Source organism: Nelumbo nucifera, chromosome 7, assembly GCF_055504915.1.
Source record: "Nelumbo nucifera cultivar China Antique chromosome 7, China Antique-T2T, whole genome shotgun sequence".
NCBI lineage: Eukaryota > Viridiplantae > Streptophyta > Magnoliopsida > Proteales > Nelumbonaceae > Nelumbo > Nelumbo nucifera.
The window spans coordinates 1,620,760-1,638,554 of record NC_142655.1 but is presented as its reverse complement, the minus strand read 5'-3'; the positions used below and the strand labels follow the sequence as shown (position 1 = coordinate 1,638,554).

General features: G+C 40.6%; 2 protein-coding genes across 3 annotated transcripts; one reads left to right on the top strand and one right to left on the bottom strand.

Moving 5' to 3' along the window:
- The first annotated feature begins 2,765 nt into the window (after positions 1-2,765).
- ACD1-LIKE (ACD1-like protein) lies at positions 2,766-16,292 on the top strand. Of its 2 annotated transcripts, none has more exons than XM_088892150.1 (7): positions 2,766-3,472; positions 4,011-4,198; positions 5,485-5,575; positions 5,711-5,896; positions 6,017-6,196; positions 15,170-15,357; positions 15,844-16,292. In XM_088892150.1, the coding sequence occupies exons 1-7, from the start codon at positions 2,951-2,953 to the stop codon at positions 16,097-16,099; spliced, it is 1,611 nt and encodes a 536-aa protein (XP_088748276.1). In that variant the 5' UTR covers positions 2,766-2,950; the 3' UTR covers positions 16,100-16,292. The 2 variants fall into 2 exon arrangements, with proteins under 2 accessions (XP_088748276.1, XP_088748275.1); XM_088892149.1 differs by having other exon boundaries at positions 6,011-6,196.
- On the bottom strand, positions 6,203-8,859 carry LOC148790090 (granule-bound starch synthase 2, chloroplastic/amyloplastic-like). Its single transcript, XM_088891084.1, is given in 3 exon segments — positions 6,203-7,793; positions 7,796-8,246; positions 8,782-8,859. Coding segments are annotated over 3 exon segments (1,425 nt in total). The 3' UTR covers positions 6,203-6,897.
- Positions 16,293-17,795: the final 1,503 nt, after the last annotated feature.

Genomic DNA, 17,795 nt, shown 5'->3' with positions numbered 1-17,795 from the left:
CCAAGGGTGACTCATAGGGCTACTACGAGATTTAGCCTGAGGGATGGTGCGATAGTGGTCCCTAAATGGCTTGGGTGGCACTCACTCTCCCCAGTGGTTGTGGTAGTAGATGTGGGCGAAATTGGACACAGCCTTGGGTCTTCTGTTGAACCCATCAGTTAAGGGCATATGAGGCTTTTGCTGATGTCGTTGCTGTTGTGGCGTTGTCTTCTTGTTGGAGTTGGCACGACCACATCTGGTGGTAGTGTCCTTGGTTGCTGCTGCCGAGTCCTTTGATGTCTCTTGATGTGGGGTTGGATGTTGGAGCTGAAGGGCTAAGACTTGTTTCTTCTTGGTGTCAGTTGAAACAATCATTTCGACCATACAAGGGGACGACTCATCCATGATCAGCAAGTCCATGAGGTGTTGGTGCAGCTTTTGCCTGTGTCAAAAAGTCCATGCCCAGGACAACGTTAAAGTCATCCATGGGTACTACGGAGAGACCAATCTCCTTGTCCCAGGTGCCGACTTGAAGCCTTACTCGACAAGCCATGTCTTCAATGGGTTTTGCACCCGTGTTTACAGATTTGAGCCAGCTAGGCTCTTTTGAAATGGCCAAGTTAAGTCTCTTGGCCTCTGCAGTGGAGATAAAATTGTGAGTGGCCCTTGTGTCAATTTGGGCCTTGGTTGGCCTCCCGCCAAGGCATATGTCAACATACCTCAGTCCTCTCTTGACTGAGGCGGGCTGCTTCGAAGTAGCCCCCTTCTTCATCATAACATTGAAAAGTTGGAGGGCACCCACTCTTGGCGCCTGGGTACTCCGTTCCCCATCACTCTGCTCATCATCACTTAGTTTGGCAATGATGACATTCAACTTCGCTTGCTTTGGGCAATTCCTAGTCAAGTGCTCCTCCCCACAAATGTAGTAAGTGGGAGGACGACTAGGTCTCCCTTGATATCTGTTGTTGTAGTAGCTTCGACTTCCTTGTGGCTACTTCCCTTTGTTGTGTTCGACTGGTTTGTGGTTGAAGGGATGCTTCTCCTTTGGGGGACTTGGTTGTCTATCTCCCCCACTCGAATGTGTGGTACGCGGGCTGGCTGGTCTGCTTCCTTCATCATCCGACAGTCTCTGTTCATTAAGTTGTTTAGCCACGGCCATGGCGGAGGCAAGGTCCTGAACATTACATCGTTGGAGCTCGAGCTTGGCCCAAGGCTTTAGGCCATCCATGAAGTTGAACAATAAGTCATTGTTTGACATATCGATGACTTCTAATGTGAGGGCTGAAAACTCTTTGACATATTCATGGAGCGAGTCACCATGTTTGAGAGTCTTCATCTTGCGATGAGCGAGGTACTCCACGTTCTCTGGGTAGAACTGTCTCTTCAGCTCTTGTTTAAAGTCAGCCCAGGTACGAATAACACACGTATCACATTCTATGTCAACACACCTTCTGCGCCACCACAACATAGCGACATCAGTCAAATACAAAGTAGCAGTATGCACCTGAGTCATTTCATCAGTCATATTGGCGGCGGCAAGGTACTGTTCCATTTGCCACAAGAAGTTGTCAAGCTCTCATGCATTGCGGGTACCCGAATAGGGTGTTGGTTCCCTAATCTTGATGTGGGAGTGAGTATGTGCAAATGATGTGTTGGCTGGATTGGTGACGACCCTCTTCAGGATTGCACATTCAGCTTTGAGTTCCTCTAGTTGAGGTTGGATGTCAGAGGAGGCACACGCGATGGACTTCATTGAGACCCACTCCGCTTTCATTTCATCTAATTGGGCCTGGACGGCCATTGATGTGGAGATGGTTCTTCTCCACGTTGCCCATTCTTTCTTCATCTCATCGAGCTGGGCTTGAAAACTGTCAAGCCTATCTTGGACCTACGAGTTGGATGAGCTTGTTTCTTATTGGCGCGCAGTGCTGCAAATTTCCTTGAGCATGCCATTGATTATGTCACGGACCTCGTCCACGACTCCACTCAGGCGACCTTCCATCTCGACCATTGATTATGTCACGGACCAACTCGTCTATCAAGTCTCGCATCTCACCTACGGTGGCTTTGCAACGTAGCATGCACAAGTCAATGGCTGCATGTTTGTTGGAAGATTTCTCACGTTTGTTGGGTTTCGGTGCCTTGTCCTTGCCGATGTCGTTGGCAGGTGCATTGTCAGGCTCATGGGATGTGGAGAGTCCATGCTCAATCTCCTCCATGATGTCCCTGTTGTGCTTCATGCTGTCACTCGCATCACGGGTCGAATAGCTAGGAAGGAGCTCCTGTTCTGATATCAACTGTTACAGGGTTAATCGTTGAGGCTCCATGCGGCACTCGAATGGGGCGAATAAGCCTAAGCAACAAAGCAAATTCACACAAAAAAACAACAAAATGGCACACAGGTTAGCAAAAGGCTATTTATATTGCATTAATAGATGATAAGTATAAGCACACAGTTCAGTATCAAGAGGATCTCGTACTTAACCTTTATATGCTACTGATTCACTCGACTACCTATCTCCCCTCAAAGAGTATGTTAAGCTTTTGAGGGAGTGACATAAGAAAATATCAAAAGAGTGGAAAATCATAATAGATTGATGGCGAAAGAATCACTTGTGAGAGAGTGGCGATTAGTCTTACACAAGTAGGATCACGTACGCAGTTAAGTTCCATGGCGGGACCCATTATATTTATATGGTACTGTAGTGTAGTTCAGATTTAGTAAAGTAATGGGTCCTCCAATTTAGGCATTTATATAAGTTAATATTTAAATGATAGATAATTCTATCATAAACAATTGTTAGGTGGCTTGTGACAGAGCCATAAAGGCAAAGGGCGAAGCGCGGGAGGAACAGCCGAACGGATAACCCATTCGGTTTTTCTACTTGGCCAGTGATCAGAATTACTCATTCCGGTCGCGCTCTTCAGAAACTTTAGAAGCTAACGAGCAACATCTGTGAGAGTAGTGGCAATGGCAACTCTCAGAGCTGTATCCTTCCCTTCAATACACCTCCCGACAATCTCAGCCACACCTCCGTTTGAGAAGTCAATGCTGTTTAATCCTCCTGATCGACAACTCACTTCACTTTCCTTGTCGAGTTGCAGAAGCAAGCCCAAAATCAAGCTTCTCTCGACCATTTCCTCGACTGTTTCGACTGAACCGATAGACCCACCTACACCTGAGGCTGAAAGCAGTGGAGAAAAGGAGAAATTTGATTGGTATTCGCAATGGTATCCTGTTGCGCCTGTATGTGATCTTGATAAGAGGGTGCCGCACGCAAAGAGGGTTATGGGTCTCGACGTTGTTGTCTGGTGGGATAGGAATGAAGGGAAATGGCAGGTGTTCGATGACAGTTGCCCGCATCGGCTGGCGCCACTCTCCGAAGGACGGATCGACCAATGGGGACGGTTGCAGTGTGTATACCATGGATGGTGCTTCGATGGTGCTGGTAATTGCAAATTCATTCCACAGGCGCCGCCTGATGGTGCACCGGTAACAATTCTCGTTGTAGTTCGTTTTAGAAATTCCTCTTTTTAATTCTTATTTTTGTTTTTGACTTGAGTTTTGGTCCAATGAAAGTGGGTAACATTTAATTCTTCTTATTTCTTGGTTTTCAGTTTATCTCTTGATTTCTAGAGAAGAAAATAACTTACAGTCTGTATCGAGATTTAGACCGTGATTCCATCAAATTCCATCCTTCTTTGAAGTTATGTTGTCTTTCAAAACCAAGTGATACAGAGCACAATTCGATTTGTTAAACGATTACTTAGCTATGTCGTTCCAATTTTGTTTTTCATTTCCCTTTGTTTGGTGTCAGTTGAACTTAGATACAAGCTGGAATGAGTTGATGTCTTATCTTCAGAGGATTTACACGAACATCATGATCCATAGTCTAGTCTAGTCTAATTAACTTTTGCCTACTTAAAGAGCTTTTAAGATACATCTGAATTAATTGATTCTTAGTGAAAAATTCTGAATTATCTAATCCACCACTGTTATTCTATATTGACATTACTAACAAAATGTGCAGGTTTACTCATTCAAGAAAGCATGTGCGGCTGTTTATCCAAGTATTGTGCAGAATAATATTGTTTGGTTTTGGCCAAGCACTGAGCCACGGTACAAAGATATAATGATGAAACAAAAACCTCCTTATATCCCAGAGTTGGATGATCCATCATACTCGAGATTAATGGGAAATAGAGATATTCCATACGGGTACGTAAATATTTTCTGGACCATCTTTGTCTCTGAAGCAAATACCTGTTAAAGTCCTTGCCATATTTAATGTAGGAAGTAAATAATATAGCTACATGAGTACAATGATATAGCTGTTAAAGTCCTTGTTTGGTTTCGGCCAATCACTGAGCCCCAGTTCAATGATATACTGATGAAACAGAAAACTCCTTATATTCTGGAGTTGGATGATCTGTCATACTCGAGTTTAATGAGGAATAAAGATATTCCATATGGGCTTACAAGTATTTGTTGGGACCATCATCTGGCTCTGAGGCAAGGACCTGTTAAAGTCCTTGCTATTATCTAAGGTGGGGAGTAAATGATGTAGTTGCATGAGTACCAAACAGTACCATTTAATAGAATGTTTTTGTAGATCAAATAAAAAGCTCCTTATATCCCCATACGATCCATCACACTTGAGTTTAATATGAACTAGAGATGTACTATATAGGTATGTAAACATTTGCTAGATCATTTTCTGTCTCTAAGGCAAAGACCTGTTAAGGTCCTTGCTATATATCTAAGGTGGGAAGTAAATGATCAGTGCTGCCAATAGGTTGTGTCTGGTCTGGGTCAAGGTAGACCTGGGCCCAACCCTATAAGTAAATGTGCAGAACCAGTTCTGAACCAGACCCTATAGGGTCTGTCATTGAGATTTTTGAGTCTGACCTAATAAGACCCAATTACAATTGACAGCTATACTTTTAACCCGTAATTTGACAATAAACCTACTTATTTGTTAAATTGACACATTTAGTCATCATATGATAATATTACAAGAATATCGTCAGAAATGAATTTTATGGTGAAAGAGAAAAATAGGTATTAGACTGGGGGTTTCCTTGTCTAGCAAGGACTCGAACAAGGACATACTCCAATATTATCAATGGCTTGTAGTTGCTCATGACATAATGCATTCACTGAAGCTACAGAAACATTTAACCTGTCCCCCCCCCAAAAAAAAATAAAAAATAAAAAATAAACCATAAAATGATTCCATTATCCATGCAAGTAGCATGTTTAGGAATCAGTCCACTAGACCAAATGCCCGCGTTTGGGTAGATAATTCTGCATGTATACAGAACTGTAAAAAGTTTCAGCATGAATGTGCTATATTATATTCCACAAACTTCTACAAGGAACTCAACTACTCTGCTGCATGAATGTGCTAATAAGTATAAACTAGTGACAGTATTGAATTTTCAAGCTTTGTCCCAGAATTACTAATCCTTGTATGCTTGAGATGATGTGCCTTTGCATTTCAGGTATGAAGTTTTGATTGAAAATCTTATGGACCCTGCTCATGTTCCCTATGCACATTATAAGATAATGCGAGTTCCACGTCCCAAATCCAGATAAGAGCTCAGATAAACATTTATTTTAATTGTTTGGGTTATTGAAATGATATCACCTCAATGACCTGGAGTTGCTGGGGTGTTGTTGCTATAAATATTTTTTGTAGTTGTACTACTAACACACATTTATTTCACAGTTAAGGCTGATAGAGAAGGAGGAAGGCCAATGGAGATAAATGTACAGACGTTAGACATAAATGGTTTTGTTGCAAAGCAGGAGAATGGCCATAGCAAATTTATACCACCCTGTATTTTTTTTGCTTCTCCAGATTTGATTCCAGATCAAGGTAATGGATCTGCATCTTCAGGTAGTGTCAAGAAGGTAATGCATTAGATAGATTTATATCAAATTAATTTGATGGAATTTTGGTTTCCTTTTTTTGTTTATTATTTCACATTCTCAGTTTTCCATTGTATTTAACTTTGGGTGGTCCAGGAGCAGTCTCAACGACGATTCCTTCTGATTTTTATTTGTATTCCTGTTAGTCCTGGTAAAAGTAGATTGATATGGACATTTCCAAGAAACTTTGCGGTTTGGATTGATCGAGTTGTTCCACGTTGGATGTTTCATATTGGACAAAACCTTATTCTGGATTCAGATCTTTATCTTCTTCATTTGGAGGTAATCCTGTCACATTATTTATCAGTAAAGATGCTATACCAACTTGCATTGGATGTCTGTTAGTATTTATCATGAACAAAATATAAGGCTTGCAGCTTATTCTTAGTTCTCAAGGTGATCCATTTATTTGCCCTTTTCTTATCTTATTTTTGTTAAATATGAAGTAATTGTCATTTGCAGTAATCTCCATCTGGCTCAAAAAGTTTACCTACTAAGCTTGTCAAAGATGCCTGCCATAGGCAATCTAATAAAAATGCTAATCTTACTGTGTTATGGGCCCGGACATAGGATCTCGTCATGGGGCGGTCCACGGGGAAAACTCCTAGCCTTCCCTTGCCCTTCCCTTTGCGTGCTGACCCTATTGTGGCGAACTAGGGGGTGATTTGTTCAAGAGATCACCCTAACTCTCCTAAGCTCTTTCCTTGATCGAAAATTCAATGCCTTTATTCCAATTCCAAGCTCCTTTAAATAGGAGATTACAAGAGGGTTTCCTTGTTGTATTCGGCTAGGATAATCCATCTCCTATCGAAACTCAAACTCCTACTTCTAATGGTAATTAACTTCCTATTTCTACTGGTAACACAACTCCTACTAAGAACAGGGGATAAGTAGATGGGATAAGGGATAAGGTAAGCTGGCGGTGAGTTGGCTAGAGTGGCAAGGTAAGTGGGCCCCTGATGAGCTGTCGTGTGGGCCCCCCTTCAGTGCTGCTGCTGCCGGCCGCGGTGGTTAGCCTCGCCTACGAGTGTGTTTACTGCTTCTGTGTCTGCAACATTACACCCCTCTTGGACTACGAGCTTGTCCTCAAGCTCGAATTCCGGATACGTGGCTTGGGACTCTGCCAATGGATCAAACGGTTGCACACTATCTCTCAGTCCACCAACAGCATGAACAACAGGGACTGTCCCGTAGCTCAGTGCATAAAGCTGGTTCAGTCCACATGGCTCAAATCTAGAAGGCATGAGTAGGATGTCTGCACCAACAGTTATTCGATGAGCCATTTTCACAGAGAAACCAACCCAACCCCTGACTTTGTCATGGTGTTGACTCTCAAAATGTCTGAGAAGTTGTTCCAGGTCAAGTCTCCCAGTGCCCAACATGACTAATTGCACATCCTGGTCCACCATCCAAGGAATGGACTCAGCAATGAGATCAACACCTTTCTGATGGTCAAGCCTGCCAATGAACCCAATCAGAGGAACATTCTCCCGAAGAGGAAGACCAAGCTCCCTTTGTAGATCTGCTTTGCATTGAGGCTTGCCAGTCTGAAGAGTCTCCACAGAGTAATTGGTGTAGCCATCAGATGCCAGGTAAACATCCAACTGTGGGTTCCATTCTTTTGCATCAATCCCATTCATGATGCCCTTCAGCTTCCAATCACACTCATTTATTATTTGATGTAGACCCCAGCCACCTTCTTTAGTTTTCAGCTCCCAGGCGTAACCATGGCTTACAGTGACTACACGATCTACTGCTTTCAGGCCAGCTGCAAGGATATTGAAGTGTTCCCCACCTACTGGGTCATGTAGTTTGAAATGATCTATGTAGTTTTGTGGAAGATCCACATAACGAAAATCGCTTACTGGACCACGACCCGGTGTGCTATGTTGTGGATCACAAGAACGCACCGGGTATACTTACAGAAGAGAACCACAAGAGCAGCCTTACAGAAGAGAACCATGCATTTTAAAATATCTTCTCGGCCTCCCCCATATATATTTTTCTCAATATTGTGAAACATAGGGCTGTCCATGAACACAAAATCCATGCCATCAATATAAGCTTGAAAGAAAGTTACCTCCATATCCTGCCCATCCACCATATATCTCTTGCGCACTCCTGTTTCTTGGACTTCTGCATAGTTACCATACTGTGGTGCCACAACCATAACTCTATGTCCACGCCGAGCCAAAGCCTTCGGTAAAGCCCCAGCAACATCGCCAAGTCCACCTGTCTTCGACCAAGGAGTGCATTCTGCAAGTACCAATATAATGTTCATGACATTGTCCCCGGCCAAAGGAGGAGACTTTACAGTTTCATCCTCCGTGCGCTAATTACGAAAGAATTGCTCACAGCGGTACAGCCATCCCAGTGGGTCGCCGCTGCCGCTGCCGCTGTATGAGGAAAACTCCAAATGGCTATACTTGGGAATAACTGCGGCTGTTGGGGCAGCGATCTGCTGTTCGCTGGATGCCTCTGCCCAGTCCGGACGGCGACTGTTTGTGTTGGCGATTCCTTCAGAACTCCTTTCTTTGTTGGAGAGGAATGCTTCCAGCAGGCGTCGCATCTCCCGGACATCTTCCTTGACTTCACGAACCTCCATGCTGGTTTCTGCTAGCCTATGTTCCAATTCGTGGACCTTGGATGATAGCTGCTCCATATCGCCCATGACGTTTGGCTTTGATACCAGAATGTTATGGGCCCGGGCGTAGGATCTCGTCACGGGGTGGTCCACGGGGAAAACTCCTAGCCTTCCCTTGCCCTTCCCTTTGCGTGCTGACCCTATTGTGGCGAACTAGGGGGTGATTTGTTCAAGAGATCACCCTAACTCTCCTAAGCTCTTTCCTTGATCAAAAATTCAATGCCTTTATTCCAATTCCAAGCTCCTTTAAATAGGAGATTACAAGAGGGTTTCCTTGTTGTATTCGGTTAGGATAATCCATTTCCTATCGAAACTCAAACTCCTACTTCTAATGGTAATTAACTTCCTATTTCTACTGGTAACACAACTCCTACTAAGAATAGGGGATAAGTAGATGGGATAAGGGATACGGTAAGGGATAAGGGATAAGGTAAGCTGGCGGTGAGTTGACTAGAGTGGCAAGGTAAGTGGGCCCCTGATGAGCTGTCGTTTGGGCCCCCCTTCAGTGTTGCTGCCCTTCGCTGCTGCTGCCGGCCGCAGTGGTTAGCCTCGCCTACGAGTGTGTCTGCAACATACTGCAGGAATTATCCCTTAATATAATAAGGCGGTAGGGTGTTAAACATCACCAGTTTCCATGGAAAAAGCCTTTTTTTGGACTATATATACTATTCTTAAGGCTCAGTTTAGAAGGAGTACAAATACAAATATGTTGAGTGCAAAACTATGTATTTTGTATGTATTTGTACTGTACATATTTGTATTTGCACTCCTTCCAAACTAAGCCTAAGGTGCCAAACTCTTGTAGCCCTTTCTGTGCAGTTCAAACATGGTGAATGTCTTTACTTCTTTTCCATTCTTAAAATCTCTGATGGATTATTGGTACTATTGGAAGATTTCGGTAATTATGTATTATATTATGTGCTATTTTAGGTAGTTGAGAGATTTGTGAGCTGTACAAATATTATTAGAAATCAGTTTTATTTTTTCCTTTGTTTAGGGAGATTTGTTACCTAGTTTGTATCCTAGAGAGAGCTATAAATTTTGATGTACAGAAGCATAAAAAATCATCCCATTCTTACTATATTTCTGTCTCTTTTTTATGGTATTAGAGCAGAAAAGACCTAGGGTTTGTTTCTGCGTTTCTGTCCCTAAAAAATGTCCGAAGTCACGTTCAGTTCTCAGCCTCATTAGCCTGAGCCCCAGATTGTCCGGAATCTGCCTGAAAAATCACCCTATTCAGATCACTACAATCCGACTAAATGGTGACAACTTTCTCCGGTGGTCACAATCTGTTCACATGTATCTCAAAGGGAGAGGGAAAATTGGCTATATCACAAGAGGCACGAAGAAGCCTGATGTGAAGGATCCAGCCTATGCTGTTTGGGATGCTGAAAATTCCATGGTGATAATGTGGTTGGTTAACTCCATGACTGAAGAGATAGGGGCAAATTATCTCTGCTATTCTACAGCCAGGGAATTATGGGACAATGTCTCACAGATGTACTCTGATTTAGGGAATCAATCCCAAGTGTACGAGTTAACTCTACAACTCGGAGATATTCGCTAAGGTGAGAACTCTGTGACTAAGTATTTTAATTCTCTTAAGAGAATTTGGCAGGACCTGGACTTATTCAACGATTACGAGTGGAAGTCACCCGATGACTGCAATTATTACAAGAAGATGGCGAATGTTGGCCGAGTCTTCAAGTTTCTTGCAGGTTTAAACGTTGAATTCGATGAGGTTCGTGGCCGAATTATTGGAAGAAACCCTCTGCCCCCAATCGGTGAGGTATTTGCAGAAGTACGTAGAGAAGAAAGCCGGAGACAAGTGATGCTTGGAAAGAAGGCTGCAGGTACAACCAGACCTGTGGAAGGGTCAGCCTTGATTATTTCCGAGGCCCAAGTCAGTCAAAGGTCATCCCAAAATCAGCGGGTTGGAGACAAGAATAACTTGCGCTGTGATTACTGTGGGAAAGCTCGCCATACCCGAGAGAATTGCTACAAACTGCACGGGAGACCATCCAATGACAGGGCGAACAAACCTGGAGAACATAATATACCTATAGCAAACGAGGCTGAATCATCTCCATTCAGTAAAGAGCAAATAGATCACCTTCTTAAACTACTAAAATCCTATTCGTCACCTAATACTCCTGTCGGGACTATGGCACAAACAGGTAGCAATTCTTTGGCACTCTCAATTCTAGGAAAATCCGGTCATTGGATCATAGATTCAGGGGCCTCCAATCATATGATAAACTACTCTACTTTATTTAGTTCCTATTATCCTTGTTCTGGTATTGAAAAAGTGAGAATAGCTGATGGTAGTCTTTCACCTATTGCAGGCAAAGGAAACATTAAAATTTTAGAAAAAATTACTTTGAAATCTGTTTTACATGTTCCAAAACTTGCCTGCAATCTTCTCTCTGTCAGCAGATTGTCTAAAGATACTAACTGCTCCATTCTTTTTCTTCCTTCCACTTGTGTTTTTCAGGACCAAAACTCGGGGAAGACAATTGGAACTGCTAGAGAGATAAATGGACTCTACTACTTTGATGAAACCGCTATTGGTAATAAAAAAGTTCATGGTTTAAGTAGTACGAGTTCAACCTCTGTCTGTGATCAAGTTATATTATGGCATCCTAGTTTTCCATATCTCAAACATTTGTTTCCTAAATTGTTTAAAGGAATTGATTGGTCAAAACTTCATTGTGAGGCTTGTCATTTGGCTAAAGATCATCGTGTTTTATTTCCAATAAAACCTTATTTTGCTTCAAAACCATTTTATTTGTTACATAGTGATGTTTGGGGCCCATCTAAGGTTAACACACTTTCTGGAAAAAAATGGTTCGTGACTTTTATTGATGACCATACAAGGGTATGTTGAGTTTACTTGTTGGAAAGGAAATTAGAGATTGAACAAAGATTTAAAGAATTTTTCCTAATGGTTGAAAATCAATTTCAAACCAAAATTGGTATTCTAAGATCAGATAATGGGACTGAATACTTTAACAAATACTTAGGAGCATTTCTGATCGAAAAAGGTATTATCCATCAATCAACTTGTCGTGACACACCACAACAAAATGGGATTGCTGAAAGAAAAAATAGGCACCTTCTTGAGGTAGCTAGAGCCATCATGTTTTCTATGAATGTACCTAAATATCTCTGGGGAAATGCTCTCCTAACTGCATGTTACCTGATAAATAGAATGCCATCTCGAGTTTTAAAATATGAAAATCCTTTATAGAATCTGAAAAATTGTTTTCCCACATCTCGAATAACCACGGATCTTCCTTTAAAAGTGTTTGGTTGTGTCTGTTATGTGTATATACCAAATGTTTTTCAATCAAAACTGGATCCAAAAGGTGAAAAATGTGTGTTTCTTGGTTATGCATCTAATAAAAAAGGGTACAAATGCTTTAATACAGTTACAAAGAAATTTTTTGAGAGTATGGATGTATACTTTGTTGAGGACCAACCTTTCTTTCAAAAAAATTCTCTTCAGGGAGAGAACATAAGTAAGGAAGATAATTTTTGGGAAACTTTACCTATTCTAGAAGAATTTATACCTTTGATTAATTCTGATAAGCAAGTTTCGGAAACAATTGTTGAAAGAATGGAACCTAGTGATAGTACTCTTAATCTAAATTTGTCAGATACCTTTGATTAATCCCGAGCTTTAGTTTTATACCAGGAAGAGGTTTCACAAAAGTACTACTGTTCCAGTTGTTCCTACAGCAGAAGCCCAATCCAATTTACCGAGTGAAGGTCCTACAACTCAGAGTAATCCTTCTACTCCTATTCCGTCTTTGTCTAATCTGTCCTCTTCAGATCTTGACATTCCAATTGCATTAAGAAAAGGTACCCGAGCTTGCACAAAACATCCTATTGCAAAATACTTGTCATATGAGAAATTATCACATACTCATAAAGCATTTGTGTCTAGGATTTCTAATTTGTATGTGCCAAGAACTGTTCAGGAAGCATTAGATGATCCGAAGTGGAGGTTAGCTGTGATGGAAGAGATGAATGCTCTTAGGAAAAGTAATACGTGGAGTATTACTGATCTACCCCATGACAAGAAGACAGTTGGGTGCAAATGGGTGTTTACAGTGAAGTGCAAGGCTGATGGAAGTGTAGAGAGATACAAAGCAAGACTCGTAGTAAAAGGATTTACCTAAACTCATGGTATAGACTACCAAGAGACTTTTGCTCCCGTTGCTAAAATTAACTCTATCAGAATACTTATTTCTCTTGCAGTTAATTTTAACTGGCCACTTTGTCAGTTCGATGTTAAGAATGCCTTCTTGAATGGAGACCTAAAGGAAGAAGTATATATGAACCTACCACCAGGATTTGAAGAAAGTCTTGGAAGATGCAAAGTTTGTAGGTTAAAAAAATCCCTATATGAGCTAAAGCAATCACCAAGAGCTTGGTTTGAACGATTTGGGGATGTAGTAAAGCGACACGGCTTCTCACAAAGTCAAGCCGATCATACTTTATTTTTCAAGTACTCCACTAAAGGTAAAATAGCTATTTTGATAGTGTATGTAGACGATATTATCATGACTGGAGATGATTTATTTGAAATCAACAAGTTGAAGAATAAGCTTGAGGCTGAATTTGACATTAAAGACCTGGGAAAACTTAAATATTTTCTCGGAATGGAGTTTGCAAGGTCCAAGGAGGGAATCTTTATCAACCAACGCAAATACATTCTTGATTTGCTCAAGGAGACAGGGATGACAGGTTGTCAAGCCACAGAAACTCCAATGGACCCAAATATGAAGTTAAAAGCAGCAACAACAAATGAGGTGGTTGATCGAGAACGTTATCAAAGATTAGTTGGAAGACTAATCTATTTGTCGCACACAAGACCTGACATAGCCTTTGCAGTAAGTGTAGTAAGTCAGTTTATGCATTCACCTAGACCTACTCACTTTGAAGCTGTGTTCAGGATTTTGAGATACCTGAAAGGAACTCCGGGGAAAGGACTCTTGTTCAAAAATAGGGGTCATCTCCAAGTCGAAGCCTACACAGATGCAGATTGGGCAGGTAATATAAATGATGGAAGATCTACTTCAGGTTACTGCACTTTGGTAGGAGGGAATTTGGTCACTTGGAGGAGCAAAAAACAGTGTTGTAGCAAGGAGTAGTGCAGAGGCAGAATTCTGCTCTGTTGCACATGGCTTTTGTGAAGTGTTATGGATCAAAAGGCTCCTAAAAGAGTTGAAGGTTCCTACACCAACACCTATTAAAGTCTATTGTGATAACAAGGCAGCTATTTCCATAGCTCATAATCCAGTTCTACATGATAGAACAAAGCATGTAGAAGTGGATAAACATTTCATCAAGGAGAAGATAGACAGTGGTGTGATATGCATGCCCTACATACCCACCACGAGCCAAGTAGCAGACATTCTCACCAAAGGGCTTCTTAGGGCGCAGTATGAGAACTTAGTTAGCAAACTTGCCATGAGTGATATATTCATGCCAGCTTGAGGGGGTGTTGGAAGATTTCGGTAATTATGTATTATATTATATGCTATTTTAGGTAGTTGAGAGATTTGTGAGCTGTACAAATATTTTTAGAAATCAGTTTTATTTTTTCCTTTATTTAGGGAGATTTGTTACCTAGTTTGTATCCTAGAGATTGCTATAAATTTTGATGTACAGAAGCATAAAAAATCTTTCCATTCTTATTATCTTATGTCTCTTCTTTAGGTACATAGAGGGTGGGGGCCTTGAAAATCATGTGACTTTCATTTATTTCTTCTTGAATCTTCTATGCATGAGTCTCACTACTACAAATTATGTGCTGCTTACAAGGAGTGAAAGAGGCTGTTAATGACTATACCATTTGAGAACATATTACATGGAAATGATTGCTTCTCTACTCTATGTTTCTTTCTTTGTAATGTATTTCTTGAGGTTTTACAACCTCAACATATTTGCAGCTTGGGTATGTGAAGCAAAAAAAAAAAAAAAAACGGTGCCAAAATAATTGGTAAATTTTGTCGTGCAGCTATCCATACAGTTTTTTGGGGGTATTTTTGTGTACTATATCGTTGATGAATTAGAATTTACAGAGGAGAAGAAACTCTTTTCTCCAGATGCTAGAGGTAGAAAGATATGGTTGTACCTCCAGTTGAGACTATAGTGAAATTTCACAGGGTCATCAGTGGATTTAGGCACAGATTGCTGAACCATGTTAAATCTTGTCTCCTCTGAGTGTTGTTTTTGCATTTATGGATTTTTCTTTTCTAGTTTTAGTTTTAAATCTTTAAATTTCATTTTATTTTATTTCTTGGTAATGCTATATTTGGCTATTTGCAATGAACCTTGATGTTAATTATTTGAATTTAATAGCTAGTAACCTTGAGCTAGTTGCTTTTCAAAATAAAGCATTATGCTGAACACCATTAATTTTCTTTCAGTGAAAATCCATGTAGAAGTATACTGTAATATGGATGAAATTTATCTCATCTATGAAAAATCTTTGAAGGATTCAGGAAAATTCTGTTATTTGTTGTTTCCTGGAGTCAATTATCTTTTCTCATATTTGGATTTAGAACCTTTCTTTCTTTGATTGGTGTTTCTCTATGTAGGAGCGCAAAATACATGAGATTGGGCCATCCAATTGGCAAAAGGCTTGTTTTGTGCCAACAAAGTCAGATGCCCTTGTCATTGCCTTCAGAAAATGGTTAAGAAAGTACTCAGGTGGTCAAATTGATTGGGCAGCCAAGTTCGATGGAGCCCTTCCACCAACACCTCCTAGAGAGCAGTTAATGGACAGGTAACTGTACATGCACATGCCTATATAGATACACAGATGCACAATGTAAATGTGAGCTCTTGGAGCCAGTCAAACATGAATGTGCATCATGATGTCAATGTGTTTATATGGGCCTATATATTTATCTGATTAATCCACCAGTGTGATTTTGTCTTACACTGTCATTCCCAAGCCCAGATAAAGGAGGACTGGAGAGTTGCATCAGGTTGACAGCCAGCACTAAAACTTTTGCGAAGTTCTCATGATCATGGATCCCGATTTGTCTTTTCATGCTGGATGCTTAACAGAATGGAATGATGAAATAGATTCGTGTAGCCGACCCTGTATACATGGAACAAGGCTTAGATATGATGTTGATGATATATTTATATAATTCCGTAGATATATCATATATACAGCTAGATGCTATCTTATTATATACCATGGTTATATCTTTTGCTTTTTATAACAACCTTCACATCATTGAGTTGCCCTTATTTTTCCCAGGTACTGGTCTCACGTAGTGAATTGCAGTAGTTGCCGTGTTGCAATTAAGGGTCTCAAGGTGCTGGAAGTAGTCCTGCAAGTTATCTCTGTTGCTTTGATTGGGATTGTTGCAGCCATCAAGCAGAACATGGTGTCAACCATTGCAAAGACTACAGTGGTCTCTGTGGCAGTTCTGTGCTTTGCTGCTTCAAGGTGGCTGTCACATTTCATCTACAAGAATTTCTATTTCCACGACTACAACCATGCATTCGTATGAGATGGCTATTTCACTTGATATTGATTCTGCAAATACCATTACATCAGGAAAATTGTATACACCTTGCCCCCTCCATTTGCACACTGAAAGTTATACAGAGCCCTTATGCTTTGTAAATATGGTTGAATTAGAAAGATCGAAATACCCTCACCTCTTTTCCAACTAACATAGTTACCATTTTGATTTTCTTCTCCTTGACAGTCTTCCAACGGTAATAGAGTAATCAATTTCCGTTACTAATTAAACCAATGGGCCATCCAGGGAGGGGTAGTATGTAGGGAACTTCTAAAACTTTAATGGGGCCAACTTAGCATCATAATCCCATGTTTGAACTTAGAAGTTTTGAAGTGGTAAATGGGTAGACAAAATATATGATGGGCATTTTGGTCACTTAAAACGAGCATTTGTATTTATTGCAGAAAATGAAGGGGTATTAGGGTCTTTCTCACCTTCCTGTTGTAAAAACTGACCAAAATAATGCCACACCAATAAATAAGAGAGTTTTTAGTAAATATCCAAAAAGCTCTGATGTCCTCTTACACTATGGCTTATCGGGTCAAATGAACACTTAACAGTTGGTTATTTGTATGCTTTTATCAGTTTTCAGCACAGCAAAGATCTTCCCTAATTTTTGAACTTTATCGCTGGTGGACACCGGGCACTTGTTTTAAGTTAGTAAAATAATTTCTCTTTAAAACGATAAAAGATTAAGGCCATTACCCAATGTTGGTCCCACCTATATAGGGTTTTAGGTTGGTAAAATAATACTTGTGATGGTTTGAACTGCCCATCTAGCAAGTTGATCAGCTTAATCTGCGATTTCAAAGATGCAATAAACAGGATTGATCCTATTTGAAATTTGGCCTAGTTTGGCTGAGTTATTAGATTGTATATGGTAAGGAGGCCTTCTTCTGCCTTGATTGATCTAAAGCACTATCATAGGAAATCGAAAATGTTTTCTTTTTCTTTTTGATAAATCCAAGTAGTGCTACACAAGCCCCGGGGTAGAATGTCCCCAAGAATCACAATTACAAATGAAACCTAGAGCGGGAGGGAGATCCTGGACATTAAAATTTAAGGAGTCTGAAGGACTGAATTGAGCTTGATGAGCAAGTCAATCAGCAACTTTATTAGCCTCACGAAAGACATGCTGGTACTCTAAACCAAACGCGAACTAGGTCTTCAAAGCAGTGCAGTGATGTTTTGTGTGCTCTTCGGCGGTTGAGTTTCTCCACGAAGACGGGAAATGATGAGTTATGGAAAAATCTTTAAAGTTTAAAGCCAGATTATGGGCTTCCATGCAAACCAGGCCTTAGCATATTTGTTGTGGCTTCACCCAAAAAATATGCCTTTATATCTAACACTTTTCCACCATAATTTCTAGCAATGGTCCCCACACCACAATTGAAACCATTTATACAAGATGCATCAAAATTAATTTTGATCGTGTTGCATTTTGGGGATTTCCAAATAATCGGTCGCCACTTGTTAGAAAATTCTCTAACGAGTTCAATTTGATGAACTTTTATATTCTCATAAAAAGCCATTCTTGCTTTCTCCAAAACCTGAGGAGGGGAAAATATATGTTTTCTTTGACTGTCAGACTGTGCTCTTTAGCACCTTGCCACATGAGGCCCGTGTCATATATGGGTTTTCTTAAATAAAACTAAAATAGAAGGAGCCCTCTAATGTTCAT

Bases quoted from the DNA above. Each gene is read 5' to 3' on its own strand.
- ACD1-LIKE (XM_088892149.1), top strand. From the start codon at position 2,951: ATGGCAACTCTCAGAGCTGTATCCTTCCCTTCAATACACCTCCCGACA. The intron at 5,576-5,710 runs TAAGAGCTCAGA...ATTTATTTCACA, and splicing joins TTCCACGTCCCAAATCCAGA to GTTAAGGCTGATAGAGAAGG. The intron at 6,197-15,169 runs GTAATCCTGTCA...TTCTCTATGTAG, and splicing joins TTTATCTTCTTCATTTGGAG to GAGCGCAAAATACATGAGAT.